This window comes from Hyaena hyaena, unplaced genomic scaffold, assembly GCF_003009895.1.
Source record: "Hyaena hyaena isolate Hyena2069 unplaced genomic scaffold, ASM300989v1 scaffold_545, whole genome shotgun sequence".
Classification (NCBI taxonomy): Eukaryota; Metazoa; Chordata; class Mammalia; order Carnivora; family Hyaenidae; genus Hyaena; species Hyaena hyaena.
Genome location: NW_024081178.1, coordinates 284,392 through 304,557, shown reverse-complemented (window position 1 = coordinate 304,557; position 20,166 = coordinate 284,392). Strand labels below are relative to the sequence as shown.

Genomic DNA, 20,166 nt, shown 5'->3' with positions numbered 1-20,166 from the left:
AAGGTGCTGTCACCTAGGAGGCAGAGCTGTCCAGGGGTGATGTGGGGCAGAGGCATGGGTCCTGTGAGGGAGAAGCTGACGTTGTTACCTTTACTTCAGGCAAACTCCTAAAAAGAGAAGCGAGCCCACGTGGTCTTCAGGGAGAAAGCGAGTCAGCTGGGAAGACGTGGATCCTAGTCTCTACGGTGTGGCCCACGAGCCACCACTATAGTACTTGCCCCATCTGGAACAAGCGGCCCTGGAGTGGATGGCGTCTGACACAACCGTTAGTTGTCCACGGTTTCAAGCATTTGTATGCGAGAAAGCCTTTCTAAAGAGCCTCCTGTTGGGAACTTGATCCACTCGCTCAGGTGGGTGGAAAGGACAGCGTAGAGCCTGACCTTGCTCTTGTTAACGCAACGCAGCTCAGAGTATCGCCGTCCAAGGAAGAAGAACAAGTCAGTTCTAGAGGCACATCCGTTTCCTGCAGAAAAGCACGGTCGTGTGTGTAAGGAACGATTAGTGGTTTATACGACCAGCTGCAAGTAATCCTTCACTTGCGCGCTGCACACAAAGCCGGTTGGATTGCTTCTCCTTCTAAAGGGGGAGGGAAAAATCAGTATCTCCTATCGACAAACTAAAGCCTATTTTCTCACAGATTCAATTCACTGAAATTCAGTGCTTCCATGACAGAATAAATCAAGATGCAGATATGTTTAATCCTTTAAAAAATAATGGTTCTGGGGATGCCTGGGGGGCTCAGACGGCTGAATGTCTGACTTCAGCTCAGGTCATGATCTCACGGTTCCTGGGTTTGAACCCCGCGTCAGGCTCTGTGCTGACAGCTCAGAGCCTGGAGCCTGCTTTGGATTCTGTGTCTCCCTCTCCCTCTGCCCCTCCTGTGCTCACACTCTGTCTCTCTCTCTCAAAAATAAACATAATTTTTTTTACATACAAAAATAAAGGGGCTTAGTACATATAGCAAAAGGAAAAAGAAAAAGAGTGCAACTTTGAGAAAAAAGAAGCCATACTTCCTATGACAAAGGTACTTAAAATTACCTTTAAGCTTTTTGGCATTACACCAAAAATGAGACGAGAGGAATATTTAACTTCTCCAAATGTTAACTTGCAAAAACCAAAAACAGAAGAGAGTCACTAAAATTCTCAATGGTCCCAATTTCATAAACATTATGAAAATCTGGATCCCAGTAAGCCCATACTGATATTATAAGAGTAAGAGAATCCTTCTTCATAGGAGAATCCTTTGCTGGGATTTAGGAAAATAACTATTATTCACGCCTATCAATTCCAGCGACAGGGCATCGAGTGTTGAAATTACAGGCGCTTCGTGGGACTGCCGCTGGGGTCACGTAGTCATCTTTCTAATATGCACAATATTTTCCAATATCTAAGGAACTGATAAGTATCTTCAGGCTTCCATCCACTTTTTAGTTTTTGACTTAGAAATAGGGCATCTGAACTCAATTTCATTCAACGCGACTCCTCACCTCCCATCTGTCAAGTTCTGTGAAGTCATGTAACCTCCAGACAGCGACACCCACTAGTACCATTTCTGGCCTTTCTACAGCCATAAATAAATGACAAGGCTTAAGAACAGGGGTGTCACACAGACATCATTGCGAATGACACGGCGTCTCTGCATGATTTATGCAGTTTCTTATGAGTTACTAATTATAAGCTTAACTTATAAATCTCAAGGTGGACCTAGGAATTTTGACGTGACATACACATCGGAACTGTGCCATTCTGCCAATTTGTAAGTTTTATAAAATGACAGAACTCTGATAAACTATTGAATTAAGTATCATCCCAGATATGATCACCTTCAAGAAACTGGGACGCCTCGAATTCATAGGGGAATGCATTCTTTATATTTATTTTTGTGGCTCTCAACTAAAGCAAATTAATTGCCTACAATAAAAATATATTGCTTAAGAATTATTTGTTTATTTACTTATGTTTAGCATGGATACTTAACCAGAGTCAGCCGTCAAGTAAATAAAACATGTGCCCAGCTTGGCCGGCCGGAGGTTTGGCCTAGATAAGGGTTCACAAAATCAAATGTTTAAAGGCCCACAGACAGCATCAATGATCAAAGCTCACAGGGCATAAGGGAAACTTCTGAAGGTTTTCCACAATGAAAGGGGCTGTCCCTGCATGTGAGCAACTGATCAAATGTTTACAGAATCTGACACTGAGAGATAAGAAAGGAAAGTGGATCTATAGGTATTTCACAAACTATATGACATCTAATTCTAAATATTGACAATTAAAAATATTATCTTGTTAGCCAACTCCAGCAACTTTATGACCTGTTGTCTAGATAACTCTTACTTAGACTTCGTTTATATATGTGTTTGTGTGTTTATTTTAGAGCGTTCTCTTTTGGATTTCAGTAATTGATAGCTTTAGAATTATGTGGACATGGCCTTAATAACCCTCTCTGGAAATATCACGAGAGATCCAACAAAAAATATTTTTCAAACTATGCAGGTTAGATTTATGTAAGATAAAATACAGTTCCAGAACTTCTATATCAATTCATGAGGATTTGTACTTGAGCTTTGGAGGCCGACAAGGAGAGAAAAGTTAAATTTTGAATATAGTATAAAGGATATTCAAAGTGGGAAAGACATTTCAAAAGTTCTTGAGATCAAGTGAGATAAATCACTTAATCGGCAGCTCAAGGGTTGAGATGTGTAATTATGTATATTTTCCTTATCGGCTCATATATTAAGGTCGTGCCAATTGAGCAACAGTGGTCACCGTGTAATAACCAAGTTTAAAATGATGTGGCGCAATCTGTTAAGCGGCTGACTCCTGATTTTGGCTCAGGTCATGATCTCACAGTTCATGGGTTCGAGCCCTGCATAGGGCTCTGGGCTGACAGTGTGGAGCCTGCTTGGGATTCTTTCTCTACCTCTCTCTCTGCCCCTTTTCGGAGTGTTTGCTCTCTCTCTTTCTCTCTCTCTCCCTCCCTCAATCAAAATAAGTAAATAAACTCAAAAAATAAATAAAGGGCACCTGGGTAGCTCAGTTGGTTAAGTGTCTAACTTCTGCTCAGGTCATGATCTCAGGGTTCCTGGGTTCAAGCCCCACACTGGGCTCTGTGCTGACATGTCAGAGCCTGGAGCCTGCTTCTGATTCCTTGTCTCCCTCTCTCTCTGCCCCTCCCCTGCTCACACTCTCTTTCTCTCTCTCTCAAAAACAAATAAACATTAAAAAAATTTAGAGGTGCCTGGGTGAGTCAGTTGGTTAAGCGTCCAACTTCAGCTCAGGTCATGATCTCAAGGTCCATAGGTTTGAGCCCAGCATTGGGCTCTGTGTTAACTGCTTGCTCAGAGCCTGGAGCCTGCTTTGGATTCTGTGTCTCCTTCTCTCTATGCCCCTTCCCTGCTCACGCTGTGTCTTACTCTGTCTCTCAAAAATAAATAAATGTAAATTTAAAAAAATTTAATTTAAAAAAAATCTTTACTTTTAATTTAAAAAAATTTAAATTTAAAAAACTTTAAAAAAATAAAATAAAATGACAATCATGAATGAAATGTTCATATTTTAATAAATATACGTCAATAGAATTAGGTAAAGGGTATAGACCAGATATACAAAAACATGAAAGAGAAGCATTGAATTCATAGCATGTACTATTCAAGGCTTAAGTTCAGCACAGAATCAGGTGAAGGGGACAGACAAAGAGAGTTGTGTTGACATGAAAGCCGCATCTCTCCTGGGCACCTGCAAATGCCTTGCACCAGGTGAGGGGACCCCAACGCACACGCATGCACACACACACACATGCACGCATACGCACACACGCACACACGCACACCATTCTGTGTTCCCGGGACGTGCCTCAGTTCCAAGACCTTCCCCTCCCCTACAACCCGGACAAGACGCGGGAGCACCTGGGTCCACCTGTGGCCGCACCAGACATAAACCCTCCAGATTCTCGTCTCTTTTTCAAGGACAGGTAGCTGCTCCCACTGATGCGTCAGAACAAAATGCCCGAGAGGGGAGGCAGGACTCCTGCAGCGGCCCGGTCTCAGGGTCAGACCTCTCCTGACTCTCCGCCCGCCACGGTCTGTCCTGCCCCCCCCCCCCCCCCGCCCCGGCTTCCCCATGCCCCGCCGTGTCCCCATCGCCTGGCCGCTCCTCCCTGTAGAGGAAACCCCCTCTTCCTGCCCCTCCAGAGCCGTGCTGATCTTACGGTCAGAGTATTGTGCTTTCTGGTGCAACAGACCTTTTCCCCAGGGCAGTAAATAATCCTTTCAGATAAAGGGCCTTATCACTAAGTCTGAAGTTATTCTGCGTTTCATCCAGACATAGGGGCTGTTGATGCCTTAGCCTCAGAAGTAGGAAGACTAAGCAACACCTTAAGTGCCAACGTCTAAAACTTCAACAGAAAATGCTATCATCTGTAAGAACACAGTAAAGCCCTTAATTTCAAAGGCAGTCGATGAAATTAGAGAAAGCAAGTGATTTAATTAAGTTTTAAAAAAGAAAAGCCCTGGTTTTGATGTTTTCAGCTTCATGTGATTTACCAATAACCAAGACAGGCCAGCTAAATGATCTGGTACAAAATGAAAATTCTGAACTTCTTCTCATCCCGAAAGTGGTTGGATAAGGCTGGACTCAAACTTGTCTTAAAGTCTCATATTCAGATAGTTAAAAAAAAAAAAAGTTCATTCACTGGATGTTTTTTCCTGGCATAACTGGAAATGACATGTATGATATCTTCAGCCATTATTTTCGAGCGCCGACAGCAGCCCGTGTGCGGGACCCGCCGCCGGCCCCGCTGTGCCCGGACTTGCCAGCACAGTCAGGAGGGGATGCGAAGGGCCGGTGGCCGCAAGGACAGTGACCGGCGGGGAAGCGTGTGATGCGGGGCTGGTGGCCTGGGGGTGGGGCGTGTGCCGCAGCACGCGTGACAGGCGGGAAGATGGGGGGGGGGGGCGGCAAGGCGGCCCTGCTCCCCGTCCATGCTCGCGTCTGGCCCACACGGCTGCAGTGGAAGAGGCAGGTCTGGACGTCCGCGGACACCTTACCTTGGTAGGCGAGTTTAAACCCCTGCTGGTTCTGGGAATGGTCGCTGTAGAAGTGAATGAGCGTTTCGTGCGTCGTGCTGAGCAGGGCGGAGGGGGGCTCTGTACCACTGAACTGCCCGATCACAGGGCTGCCGTGGTAGGGCCCGTTCTGAATCTCAAGGTAGTCGTGGTTAGCTTCCGTAGAAAAGTTCAGAAACTGAAGATGCGCACCTACGAAAAAATATGCAAAACTAATGAGTGAACATCAAAATGCGTAAGAGCCCCATTTGCCCAAAGTGATGAAAATTGTAGGAGTGTCCCCACACGGGATTCTCCGGGAGGCCGAACACCGCAGTCACAGGGGCTGAGAGCACACAGTGTGGGCTACAACACATCCTGGGTCGATGTCACTTGCACCATCTACTGACTATGTGACCTTTGTCCATGTAATTCATGCCTCTAAGTCCATTCCTTTGTCAAATACAACTACCAGCATTATATCGCAGAGATTTACAGGTAGAATACTTGGAGGGATGACTGGTACTCACAAATATGGCAATGATTTTGTCTATTTACAGTGATGACGGCCATACACACAAGGTTGTACCTGCATGTTGAATCATCCATAAGCTAACTTGTAACTTTATTAAGAAAAAAGCCAAAATGGGTCTAAAAAAATGCAGCAGCCTTTCAAAGTGGCTTTTAAATGGATGGTTGTACCATTGCACAAGAGATTGGCTAACTTAGCAAGTGATTATTTCAAATGCATTATGTACGCAAAACCAATTATTGACTTTTTTGCAAGAAGCCCAACCCAAAACCCCACTGTAACTTCCACACTTCAACCTAATACCCTGACACGGTTCACATACCAAAAGACTGTCCAGTGACCAATGTCACTGGGATCCTATCGATCTATGTACCAGATAAGATGTAGCTGATAATTTAGAAGGAGATCAAAATCAGAATTAGTTAGACTTACTTGTTATGACTTTGTGCCATTTTTGAAAATCGATCTGACTCCTATGTCTGAAATATTTTTAGGCACTTAAATAGTTTCTATAGAACTCCAAAGGCATTTGTTTTCACAGAAATCCATGTGTAAAGCCTACACTGAGAATTCCAATGGTCATTACAGATCATTCTCTCAACACATAAGCAAAGCTTTACTTTGTGTTGTGACTCATGTGCTCTTGATAGAGAAGAGGAGGTTTATTTTTGCTTGTCATCTACTATATGTGACACACGTGGCTGCTAGGCTTGGATATAGATAATACTTACATGGGTGGCCTTACCTAGTGTAAATGCTGAGAACATTTCAAGCAAACATATCTACTTGGGTCCTGCTGGGAAATACAGTTATCGAAAGCAGAATTCAGTGAAAAAGGAATGAGCAAAGTTCAAGTAAAGCAGGAAAGAGAGATATAGACACTCAGTAAACAGAAAGTCTTTCGGGAAAAACAATTTTCTGTATCACGGAGAAAACTCTGTGAGGAGGCCCGGAAGAGTAAGTAACGGCCCTCTCTGGGCGGAAGGGTGAGGCCAACTGCAAGCTGAAACTCCACTTCACCAACTGATACTTTTCTCACAATTACCCAGCAAGGCCCCTATTGGCATCATCATAATATGACTCAGAGATGTTAGGTGTTATGTCCTGTGCATTTCAGGACTAGCAGAGTTGAATTTACACCGGAGTCTCACGGACAGAACGCCCACTTTCCTGGTTTAGCAAACGTGCTGTATAAGAAGTAACCATCTCAGGAAGCAGGAAATACTCCCATTCTTATTAGACAAGATTGTTTTACATTTGTTCAACCTTGACTGCAAGAGGAAGGAAGGAAAGATTAGAGTGTGGGAGACTTCAGGAGCGCCCAGCTGGCTTAATCAGGAGAGCATGTGACGTGACTCTGGGGTCTCAGGGTCCTGAGTTCAAGCCCCACCCTGGGTGTAGAGATTATCGGGGGCAGGGGTGGGGGGCGGGGAATGCAGGAAACATCAGGAAGGGGCTGAGGAAGCAAAAGCAAGAGAAACATCTTGTCTGAGGGGGAAGATCTCTAACCAGCCAACCAAGCCTCAGAACCATTTCCGAACAAGTAAGTGCATCCACGTGACATAGGCTAACGCTATAAGCTAGCAACACAGGAGCCTCCGGGAAGGGTGCCCCCAGTCTGCCCTTGGCTTGACAATCCTAGCGGCACATCCCAAGGTCACGTCCATTCAGGAGTATGGAGCAACACCATCAACTTAAAACATTTCTGTAAATAGTTTAAAATGTCAAATATTTCTCTTTGTTGAAGAACCATCAATGGAGTATTTTTTTTTTTCCTAAATGATAGCAAATATGCTTGCTGGTCCAAAGAAATTTGGCAGCAGGAAAAAAAAGAGGGATTGAGAGAGATGGAAAGAGAGAGAAGGAGAGAGGGAAGGACGGAAGGAAGCACCTGGGGCTCACTTAGTCCCTGAATTCTGAGCTCCTCCCTCTGCATTATTGGGGCGGCTGAGCTCCTGACCGTCATCAGTACTGGATTTAGTCCCTCACCCACTGTTCAATGAGAGACATAGTCTTCTTTTGCATCATGACCCACAGATCTGATAAAAAAGGGTTTTGATACCGATAATGAAACCGAGCTAAGGGAGCCTTGTTTCTGAATGCATATGTGACTAAGTTGGGGCCACTGACTGGGGTGGTCTGCTGAAGTTCATGAACATGGTTTGTCACCATGAGGATGACCCCAAACAACCGGTGAATCACTGACATTTCTATTTATGTCCCAAAGTGCCCTGTACAACATAGGAAACTAGGGCAAGATGAGACACTTGCAGAACGCACTTGCGATTTGGGTATCAAATCAAATAGCAGGGAAATGGCTTAAAATACGCTTGTTTCAGATGTTCATATGAGGACTTCAGATGCATTTATCCAGAGATACATTTTGAAATTCACAGAATGACACCGTCAAGGAAGAAATGAAAGCCAGCAAGCAGATCAAGGGGTAAAAAAAAGTTAAAGATGGCCAATCTCTAAAAGTGAAGGAAACAGTGGAGGTGGCCTTTTACTGACTTGGAATTAAACTTGAAATGGAACGGAATTATGGCAACTATGATTTTATGAAAAAAATAGCATTTTAAGCAGGATAAAGCATCCAGCCACACATCAAACCACTTCACACACGTCAGGAAATGGAACAGAACAGAGCCCAGTTCTAATCTGGTTTAAAATGGAATTATTTAGCTATCTAATTTTCAGTGACTTGTGTCCAGTTTGACATCATAAAGCCAAAATGAAGGGATTGAAATAAGCATGGCCTAGCTATCCCTTTATTATCTCATGAAACGCTGAAAAAAATGTTATTACAAGAAAATCAATCTGAATGTCCGTTTGGTGGAGTTTACAGAGGACATTATCATTGGGCTCATCCGATTATCATTGACACTGAACATTAAGTGTCAGCAAAAGTCACCTGCACAAAGAATTTTTGACTTTGGATTTGACAAAACTTTAAATAGTAATGTGACCATGACTTTGAGTTAAACTTTTCTGATTTTAGTTGATAGACTTTGTGAACATTAAGTGCTCTATTTAACATTTTCTGTGCCTAATAAACACATGGCAAGAGTGAATCTTAGGTACTGTTTACAGCCTCCCTACATATGCCACTAGACGGTCAAAGGCATGGTCATTTTGGGCAGCATGGCATGCAAAGTTGGTGCAGTGGTTTTTAAACAGAAAAGGCAAAGATAAAGAAAAATACATGGCTGTATTTTTGTTAACTCTGCTTTTAACAGTGACAGAAATTCTGTCGATTGGGCTTGTGCGAAAGCAACGCAAAATATCAACCAAAATCTGTGAAAAAGAAAGAAAACAGAATAAAAATCATTAAAGCATTTGGTTTTGCAACTAAAAGCAGCTAACAGCCAAATAAAGCCTGCTTCATATCAGGCACCTGCACTATGTTATTCAGAACAGCCCCATGAGATGATGTTTGATCATATTTATTTTAAAGATAAGGAAATGAGGTTCAAAAGCATTGTTGGTAACTTGTGCACAGTCACAGCCCCAGTGACTGAGGAAGTTAAACTTTCTGTTCCACTGAACTCGGAGCCCCCAGATCTGAGCACACAGGATACTCACCGCCCCCCACCCCCCACAACCCAGCCCTCAGTCCTAAGTCCTTCCGGCACTCGGAAAGACGGGCAGTGTCCTCTCCCTGAGACTGGCTGCAGGAGACTGTCGTCACTGGGACGAATGATTAGCAACATGAGACACAAGTGGTTTCCATATGTTGCCAAAGCAAGTAATCATTTTGCCTTTAATTAAACTATCGATTGATCCATAGGCATTAGAAAGAAATGAGACAGCTGAAAGAATTATTCAATTAAGCTGGTAGCTGCTTAACTAATGGATCAGAGAAACTCTCAGCTAGTGGCACGCAATTCAGTGGTACGGAAAGACTCAAACACCCCAAGGAAATCCTCCAAACAATGTCACGCTCTGCGTCAGCGTACTACCCGGGCTGCTGGATGAACTGGATCCATGTGTTCACCGGCACCACAGCCACCAATGCCCTGGGCACCCAACCACCACAACTGAAAATCGAGAACACAGGAAAGTCTGTGCAGATATTAGAGACAGCCTTAAAGAAATGAGAGAACTATCTTTAAAAGTATGGAAATGGAACTTATTTTTAAGAAAACTCTGGAATAACCGTAGTATTTTTTTTTTTTTTGTAATGCATGTTAAAGTTTTGATTTACTGTGCGGTTTTATACTAAGTAATATTCTATCTCTGCTTCCATTGTGTCAAAACTTCTTAATTTCTACACTTCTAGGTAAAGCAATTTACACTGAAAATAACATTTATAAGAATCTTATGAAAAACATATCCATCTGTTTCTCATCTTCAGTTACAAGTGGTCTCCCCTAACTTGAAGAAATGTTTCCTAAAACCCATAACCCCACCATCCCAAACACCAGAGGCACTAGATGAAAACCCTGCAGAGTACTTTTCCCCATACGGCTAGCGGTGCGGGGACAGAGCACCACGGGCGAGCCGCAGGAATTTCACTGTCGCAACTGGACTCCCACCCATGATTCTTGTACACAGCGAAATTTCAGACCCACTGTGCTTAGCGGTCATTTTCCTTGGCACTTAATGTCCCAAGTTTAAGTACACGGTCATAGTAAATCTGCTCTTATTGTTGGGTCTTACGTAAGCGAACTTCCCACAGTGCCCATTTCTTGAGGAACTTCCCAGTGACCTATATTCAACCTATATTGTTGAAAATGGTTTCCAAAACCTCAGACAGAGAAAGGGCTGGGAGAAGACTACCCCCAAGGCACACCCAGAGGCGGCCACTGAGGCAGGAGCCCTGGGTCAGGAAGAGACATGAACAGCGCCAGCAACATGCCCACGGCACGTGCACTTGGAAGAGCTGGGCAACTACTGCACTTGCTGATGTAAATCACCCATCATCCTATCCCTTCAGGGAGGAAATACCACTTACTACTATCTTCCAACTTGATTGCCAAGATCATCTTAATGGCAGAAGTTACTGTGACACCCATAGAAACATGTCTTCCCAGTCTCCCCCCCACATCCCACTGGGAAAACAGTAGCTGTGTCCTGGGTGGTAATTACAGAGGACGTTCCAGAATCATCCTAAGATTTGGTGTTAATAGGATACAATATGGGAGGTGAAGGGGGGAGAAATTAAAGGTGTCTGGGTGGTTCAGTCAGTTTACCATCTGACTCTTTATCCTGACTTAGGTCACGATCTCATGGTTCGTGGGATTGAGCCCTGAGTTTGGCTCTGTGCTGACAGTGTGGAGCTTGCTTGGGATTGTCTCTCTCCTCCCTCTGCCCCTCCTCTGCACATGCTGGCTCTCTTTCTCTCTCTCTTTCGAAAATAGATTAACATTTTTAAAAAGAGGGGAGAAATGATCATTAAGGGATATGGTAGTCATCTTTGCCATGTTCCTTTTTTTTTTTTTTTTTTTTTTAATAAGAAACTTCCAGAGTGTTTAACACAAAACTGCAGATTCCTGGGTTTCGGACCCAAACTTACTATCTCAAAATTTCCAAGGTAGTGATGTGATGTGTGCCTCTGACCTGGGACTTCCTGGGAGGAAAGTACTGCTAAGCTAAGAGCGAGGGAGGGAAAGGGGGGCTCCAGGTAAGGGCGGTGCTGTACATCCAGACCGGGAATGAAACAGGACAGTCCAGTCTGGAATCACCTGGCAGAGGGAAAGAAGGAAGTGATGAATCTGAACTTGAATGGAGTCTGTGACACCTTCAGATGCCCCAGATGAAAATATGTCCCACGTAGCTGGAAATGTGGGCTCACACGCAACAGGAGAGGTAGTATTTCGAGCCATGTTGTAATAAGGGAGAAGAGGCAGAGACAAAAGAAGACCAGAAATAGATAAAATTAATTGACTTAAGAGTTTCAAAACCCTCCTGTGGGGTTGAAAGCTAGGCTGTAAACTTTTCTCGACATCAACAAAATGCTCTATAATTCTGTAAGCCTCAGAAGGCATTTTGGCCAGAATGGAGAGACCCCGAATATTCACTGTGCTGAAGGACCTACCATCACTGAGATGCCTCTTCTCTAAATCTGTAGCTTAATTTCTAGAAGGATATTCAGAGATTATAGAATTTATCACAGGAAAACCTGGGACATTACATTTAACCTGTAATTTACAGTTGATTCTTGAACAACACGAGTTTGAACTGTGTGGGTCCACTTCTAGGCTGATTTTTTTTTTTTTTTACAGTATAGAACTCTAAAGGTATTCTCTCTTCCTTATGATTTTCCCAATGATATTTTCTATTCTCTAGCTCACCTTATGATAAGAATATAGTATATAATACAAAACATAACATACACCATATGTATTCATGTTATTGATAGGCTTCTGATCAATAGCACGTTATTATTAATTATGTTTTTGTGGAATCAGGTCATATTGGATTTTTGACTATGCAGGGTAAGCACCCCTAACCTCCAGATAATTCAAGAGTCAACTGTATCCTGAAGCATAATTACATTATTCTAAAAGTCTAGGGATAGTGATACTATTTTGTTTGTATTTAGGATTTAAGACACAACATTTCTTTTTGCCTTCCCTTCAAGATTCTTTCAAAACCCAAAACTATGCAGTATCAAATATTTAACAACTTAATTTATTTTAATTATAACATCTCATAAATCTTTTTTCTCACTCTGTCCTTTCTTCAAATAAATATTTTCTTTGGGTTCATAGATCATGATCATGAAGTCTGACAACCTGAGTGATTTCCCCCCCTGAATTATTATCTTTCATGCTGGTTTACGCATGAGCAGCATAAGGGAAAATGCCAAACAATAACCTTTTCGATCACAGAATGGTCAAATTGGGAAAATAAGTTAATACAATATTTATATCCATTCATGAATAATGCATTTCTAATGAGATTTGAAAGGAGAGTGGGAGATATTCGGAAGGGTAATAAAACCCCAGCTAACGCCTCCACTTGCCATTGCTGCTCACTGACCCGCCACCACTTCCGTAGACCATGCCGCACCCGACTCAGCAGCGCAGTGGCCCCATTTCTGAGTCTCTCCTTTCAATGGCTGTGGTCATTTGCCTAACAAGCCTGTGACTCTGGAGGGCCCTGACCCTGTTGGAATGCCCTGGGACACGTGTACGTCTGACCCCCGCCTCCACCACCTGACTCAAAGATCCTATGAACCACATCTGTATCTTTGGATCCATATGCTAGGAAAGCAGACCCGCCTTTTGAGAGTAACTGAGCTCATAGTGGTTAAGCACATGGAAGACCTGCTTCCTTAGGCTCAGAGTGGTTATGATCTAAAGACCAAAGCGAAGCTAAAAAGCCTGGAGGAAACAGCCTCTGTGACCTGTGGTCTCGCCCCTCCGTGGTCCCATTCGTGCTGTGCTGGCCCCTGAAGGACCTCAGTAGGCATAAGTCTCTCCTGAGCTCTCCCCGGTGGGGGTGCCCTTCCACGCCCCCTCTCCCTGGCGTCACACGCAGGGTCTGTCCACAGCACGTGCGTGCTCGCACACCCGACCGATGGGCACTGGGACCCCTGCCCGGGATTCCTCCCGGCTCCTCTCTGCTGGGCAAGTGGGCCCTTCCTTCCTCCATATTCTACATTTCTGTTGCCCTTTCTGTCCTGCACCCAGGTTCTTAAGCTGAAGCTTTGAAGACCTAATAATAAATATGACCATTCATCAACTACCATTTCACGTAGTAGATGTCCCCCATTACTATACGTGAGGACATGCCGTAAGGATCTGATCTGGCACACCTATCAGTGTGTGCTTCAGACAAAGCTCACAGGTGGGGAAAACCCAAAGTAATGAGCTCAAATATAAAGGAAATCATGGCACAGACAAGGAAAGGCATGATGGGGACTCAAAATTTCACAAAGCCTGTGCATTTCCGGAAAAGGCCATCATGAGATTTTACTGTACATAACAATGAAAGTTATGAATTATTTAGGGTGCATACCCTGAAAGTTCATAACTAAATCTTATGAAAAGCCATTTTCATAAACCGAAATCAATGCAATACATAATTACAAAAATTTATGAAACAGTAATAAGATGTGTCGCAACCTGAAAAAGCCTTAAAAATTGTTCCAAGGAAACAACAACCATTATTAAATTCCCGAAATAGATCCTAAAAGGTGGTATGATGAATAAAGAGAGGGGTAATTGAATTAGGAATGCTACATATACTCCGTGTGCCTACTACATCATCATCCTTCTAATTTAATTTGCCTTGAAAAGAACTGCATGGCTGAATTGATTTTTTAATAACTTTCTGTTCTTGAAGTTATTCCACGAAAGGTTTATTTAAATCTGTAAGCCACTTTCAATTAAAGACAGTTATGTCAACAGAATAAGGCACATTTGTTTTTATTCAGCTGAATTCCTTCCAAGATAGGAATTATGAAGTTGAAATTTTAGGAATCAAAAAAAAAACAAAAACAAAAACAAAACCTTTTACTTACCATAGCCAACGGGCAGCTCAATCTTCCAGGTGCAGTCCAGGTTGTTGGGGTAGGCGCCCGGAAAGCCTGGGCTCAACACCACGCCCCCCATGCTGTTCAGCGTCCCTCCACAGGTGGCTGCAAAGGGACAAGGGTACTCAGTGCCGGGGGTCGTCACTCTCTGGCCAGGGGATGTAATGACAGCTGCTCTGTGGGGCTGTGCTATGTCCGGACAGGACGTGGATTCACCCTCGATCACAGCATATACACCGTGCGATGTACTTTAGTTACTCACTGGTCTGGTCCTCCCTCCTGGGCATCAAATATTTAAGAACAAAGATGGTTTTTCCAAACATATCTACTTTTGGTGCATGGAGGCTCAGGAGAGGTGAGTCAAGGTCAGGTACCATGCAATTCCATGCATGTTCGTCAGGGGGCCCGAGGACTTTCAGGCTATAGGTCGCTATTCACTGAGTGGTAGTATTGGTTACTCTTTGTAACCAATTCATTGGTAACTATGTGCTACCCCCTAGGCTGAGTAAATACACTGCAGACCTTAATTCTTATAAAACCCGAAAAAGTTGGTATCATTATCCATTTTATAGACAAGGAAGCCAAACCTTAAGAGATGAAGAAATTTGCCTAAGCAACACAACCAGAGGATTAGGCCAGCTCTGATTCCAGGACCCACGTTTTAATCAGCATCCATTTCCTTTGGAATTTTTTCCCTTTTGGGGTGCATCTCAGTGAACCCACTTTCTCCAGGAAACCTTACATCCATCATCATGACTGGTTGTGAATGTAAGCTCCCACGTCTGGCCTGACCTCTGTCACTCACATTTTATGCTACTGTAGCTGAGGTTTAACTATAAAGAAACAATTGATTTTATAACACACTTGTGTTATAAATATATGTTGAAGCAGATGAAATTCTAATCCTTGACCATTGTGACCTACGAAAATGGCAATTTCTTATATTTTGAAGTAATAACGCAAATGCTGTCACTTCTTTCCAGGAAGTCACATTAAAAAGCTTTATTGCTATTCTAACAGTGTTTTCATTAGGCAAAATAGTTTGTGGAAGGGCTTCTTTCAGAGAGCTCTCAGGACCCGTGTGGAGGACTCTTTTTCATCTTTTTAATCACCAACATAGAGAATTTTTATGTGTCAAGGATAGAGTTTATAGGAGGAAAAATCTAAAGTCTTAAAAAATCCAGTCTAGTGAATATGGTAATTGCTCAAGCCAGGGAATCATAATCTGGGTTTCAACATTGTGTAAGTTATTAAAGACGTAGGTTTAAAAAAATAAATAATGTAGTTTTGTGGGATGAGTGAAAAATTTCAGCAAAACCCTGAATGTGAACTTTGTTGTTGTTTAGAGTATAACCTGTCAAGGTGACTTCTTTGTGGGAGAACCAAGTATGTGGAAATCTAGGTGCCAGGGTGCATTGGAGCCATGAGTCCATCAGTTCTGGTGAAGGCACACCGGTGGATCCGAGCTGCCTCCCTGAAAGTACTGAGCAGTGATCTCCCCTCCCTGAGGGCTCTCATGGAGCAATGAGAGTACGTATGTAAGTCCAAGCACAGAGAAAACGGACATGAAAATGCCAAATCAATGACAGCAGCACCAAGACAAATGTGAAGTACAGGTGACATTTTTCAACAAACCCTTTTGATTTTGAACACAGTTTTTACGAAAAAAAAGAGGAAAAGATTGGGAATTAGAAAATATAAATATCCACGTATATTTTCTTTTTTTTTTAATTAATGTTTGTTTATTTTTGAGAGAGAGAGGCAGAGTGTGAGTGTGAGTGGGGCAGGAAGAGAGAGACAGAGAAAATCTCTAGCAGGCTCCAAGCTGTCAGCACAGAGCCTGAAGCGGGGTCTGAACTCGTGGACTGGGAGATGGTGACCTGAGCCGAAGTTGGACGCTTAACCGACTGAGTCACCCAGGAGCCCCTCCATGTTCGTGTTCAGTTGAGGATTGGGGCAGTCTCACCGATCTAGCGCTTGGATGATGGAAGTCTCCACCAAGAGTCCCCAGTAGACACCATAAATTGTCATCAATAGTCACCACCAGTAGTTTGCTCACCAGGAGCCACCATCAGGGTTGTGGAGACAGACGCAAGGGCCTAGATACTGGGTGGGTCAAACATACAGTGGCACCTAACTCCTCGAGTCATTTGTTATCCTCAAATGTAATCCTCATTGAGTTTATCTCAAAATACGAAAATCATCCGATGGCGATGCAAACAGAACTCGCAAAGGATGAGTGTCAATCTTGTTTCCTTTGTGATGTGTTCAAAGCTCCACCAATGGGCTTGTCTTCTTGTGTAAGTGTTCACTGTCACAGCCACGGCTCCGCCTTCTTCCCAGGGTCTACTGGTCTACTACCGTTTGGTACACTGCCTTCCTGCCCTTGCACGAGACACTCCCTCCCCACCAGACCCCTTCGTAGAGTTAAGTGGCCCATGTAGGGAGCTAAGGGCAAGTACAGTAGCCCCAAAGGTCAAGGTGTTTATTGGTATAAAATAGTAGGGGTTTTACATCTTGCTGGATTAATTTATTTTTCTTGGTGCAGATTCCTGCCATTTTGGCAACCACATGGGGAATTTTACTCCAGGGCCCAGGCCATGCTCCGCTGGAGACCCCACAGTGTGGACAGTGCCAGCTGGAAGGCATGGCCTTGGCGAACAGCACGGCCAGTCTGGGGCTTGTTGTGCCTCTGGGGATAGTTAATACTGGGTGAGCTTTGAGAGTGGTGCTTGACACTCAGTAACCTGTAGAGAAGTGTTTTGATATAAACTGTCTTCATTAGTACTTGAAATTTCTAGAGCTAATAAATAAAAGATTATCTCTCTATGGATTTCTAGTCTTAAAATCCCCCAGCTTGGATTAATCGGAAGGTGTTAGCTGAAAAAAAGAAAAAAAAAAAAAAAACAAAAAAAACAACCTTTGCTCTCTCAGATCAGACTCTGAGACTTACTGTGGGTTGTTTGTGAGGTTTCCAATGAAACACCTTTTTCTAGAGCTTGTAAGGAGTCAGGAGCGAGCAGGTGTTACGGAAGCTGATGTATCTTCGACATTCGCTAACATAGGGGACGCACTAATACTAAGTCAAAGTTAAAACTCATTCATACTGGACTAACATAGGTCAACTACTGGAACAAAACACGCCTTCATGTAACACAGGGGGCCAGCGATGACACGTTGTTTGACTGAATACCTGTTGTGAGCTGATTTCATTTCAGAGTTACAAATATTTCACTTCCAGGGATTGAGAGGAGGTTCTTCATTCTCAGGTAAATAGGAAGGTGGATGTTCTGAAGGGGAGAGGCAGGGAGGGAGGAGGCAGCCCCCCATCGCTCTGCTTCTCCCTTCCAGCTCACCCCCGGGATGTCAAATCTCTATACAGACAGCTTCAGCGTTTTAGGGGAGGTGGCGATCTAGACATTTATTTTTACTGAGAAATCACTTTCAGGAAAAAAAGGCACCAGCCACCGGGGAACACTTGCACTTGTAAGCAAACGTGCAATGAGGAACGAAGCAGGAAGTCTATTGTTCCCGCACGAGAGCAAGAGTGCCGTAAAGGCTGTGGCTGTGTCCTAAAGGTTTGGCTCCGTTTGCTCTTCCTCTGTGCCCAGCCTCACCTGTTTCCCATTCTGGGTGCTTCAGCTGTGTATTACTGAAAACTGTTTAATACCCAGGATTTGTGTGAGCTGCGGGACAAGCAGGCTTGCAGAGGACCATGTAACAGAGAGTAACTCTCTTGCTTGACCTGTGGGTGCGGGAAAGCCACACTAGGCGATCACACACCTTAGCCAACGGGTCATGAACAATGTGGGACTAGCTCAGAGGACACTTTTAAGGATGTGTTGTGCTGTGCCCTTTAAAATCATCTGCATTCTGGGGGCCTGGGGGCTCAGTTGGTTGAGTGTGTCCGACTCTTGGTTTCAGGTCAGGTCGTGATCTCATGGTTCGTGGGTTTGGGTCCGAGTTGGGCTCCGTGATGGCAGTGTGGAATCTGATTGGGACTCTCTCTCTCCCTCTCTCCCCCTCCTTTCTGCACTACCCTCTCCCCCTGCCCCTCACTCTCTCTCTCAAAATAAACAAATGAACTTAAAAATCATCGAGACGTCTAGTTCTAGATGACAAGGGGGTTCGGAGTGCTCCCCACACAGCATCCGTGAGTTGAAGCAAGGTAGGGACTGAGAACACGGCACCCACGATCACTGCTACGACAGTCCACGCTGTCTGACAGTCAGTCGTTTACTGGTCATTCAGGAATCAAAGTTACCGAGAGCCCAGCGCGCTAACAGTACAGTGGCGAGTGACGTTTGGCTCTGCCTTTAAGGACCTTGGGATTGTAGGGAGGACAGTTCGAGTTACGAGAGATCACATCACAGCCGCACCAGGAAAAGCAGAGTCGTGCACGCTGCAGAAAGGACCTTCTGCTGTTGCTGTTTCCCAGCCCGAGGGTGGCAGCCTGGACAGGGCTGGGGGAGGGCAAGGCCGGTGAGGCATGTCCCCGGCGGCAGACGTTAAGAGGGGCCCAAATCCGCAAATGCTGTGTTTGTGCAATGTTAGGACGCATCAGCAGTCATGCAAACAACAGCAACAGCAAACGAACCCTACGATGGACAAAGCATCGACGTTTCAGGTAACAACGGGATGTACTACTGGCTTCCCTTGCCCTGGGCCGTGACGGGGGACACAGGTGCGGGCGGCGGGCTGGGGGAGGGCGTGGCCTGGAGTCGTGAACTAGCAGGGCCCCGTGGGCATCCCGGGGACGTGCAGAGCGGGGAGGGGGGTGAGTGTGCACAGAGAAGGTTCGCAGGTGCAGGGCCACGAGCAGGTGCACACGCTCGTTCCCCCAATAACGTAGGAGGACCCCGACACCAGGGGCCGTAGGCTAGACTCCTGTGGGGACAGATGGCAACCACTCAGGAGGGGCCTACGAGGCATTAACAGCCTGTGAGACCCTAATGCTGAGGCCGTGGAGGGGAGACTCAGGACTGGGGAGCGTTTAGGTTGTGGGCCCACAAGGGCAAAGAACCAGGATTTGGTGAGATGGAACCTGAGCTAATATCCGGATTATTCAAGAAAGGTGATGACCACGGCGTTCACCTGGGAAGGGGGTACGGGGTTTGAAGAAGGCAACAGGCGTGCAGGTCGGGTATGCTGAGGTTCGCAGGTGAGGATAGCACCGGACACGGCCCTGTGGTCACCTGAGCCATGAATAAAGGTCTCTGAGTCAGACATACAGCTGATGGGTGGTCGGCAGTGGGTGAACCTTGAGGCCCCAGAGGGAGGAAGACCACGTAGACATGAAAGAACACAGAGCCCCGGACACGGCCTTATACTCCAAGGTCTTCCCACAGAGGAGGGAATGGAAACCATCCGCTGTTCCCAGGGAGTCTCGGGAACTCCCACCGGGTCCTCTAGACAACAGGTAACTGGGCCCCAGGGCACATGTTCCTCTTCAAAACGCTGGGCTGGTGGGTGCTTCCTAACGGGGCCGGCTGCACACTGTCCTGGTGAGCGCATCCGCGGGGCGGGGGCGGGGGCGGGGGTGCTCTCCACTCCTCCTATGAAATACCATCCCTCCGACTTCACATCATTTATTTGTACTTCTGACTTCTGTTTCTGGACACGTGGTTTTCCCGGGGCCTAAAGGCTGACACAGAACACAGTTCGGGCTTCCAGCCCAGCTGTGATGGTTCCCTCTCGTAATTAACCCACCGGCCCTTCTGATACAAATGTAATTTGGGTTTAGTGCCTTGAGCTAGCAATCTGACATTGGATCCATGTAGGCTGGTCCATAGATGATGAAAGGGCGGAGCTAGTACTTCCCGTGGGAGAAGACGCGGGTTCAATTCCCCTCACCTCTCTACCGCGTGATGGTGTCATGACTAAGTAACAACAGCTTTGGAAGGAATTTCAAAGTGCACCGTGTGAAGCCCCAAAGAGGGGCTCAAGGAGTCGCCACTGCGTTATGACAGCACTGGTGCCTGTGACGCTGCGTCTGGAGGCGCGTCCTTACCGATGCAGAGGGGAGATGGGTAGTTCCAACGACGGACGGTCCCCGGCATACAAGAAATGTGTGAACGGCCCTGCGTAAGAGACAAGGAGATGAAGCTCAT

The 20,166-nt window shown here is 45.1% G+C and overlaps 1 protein-coding gene across 1 annotated transcript in view; it reads right to left on the bottom strand.

Moving 5' to 3' along the window:
* The window catches only part of CSMD1 (CUB and Sushi multiple domains 1), a 467,695-nt gene that overhangs the window by 167,410 nt on the left and 280,119 nt on the right, over positions 1-20,166 (bottom strand). Inside the window, exons 32-34 of the mRNA XM_039255776.1 lie at positions 20,067-20,136; positions 14,045-14,161; positions 5,046-5,255 (exon numbers count right to left, since the gene is read on the bottom strand). Coding sequence (XP_039111707.1) covers positions 5,046-5,255; positions 14,045-14,161; positions 20,067-20,136 — 397 coding nt within the window. The remainder of the gene's footprint in view (positions 1-5,045; positions 5,256-14,044; positions 14,162-20,066; positions 20,137-20,166) is intronic.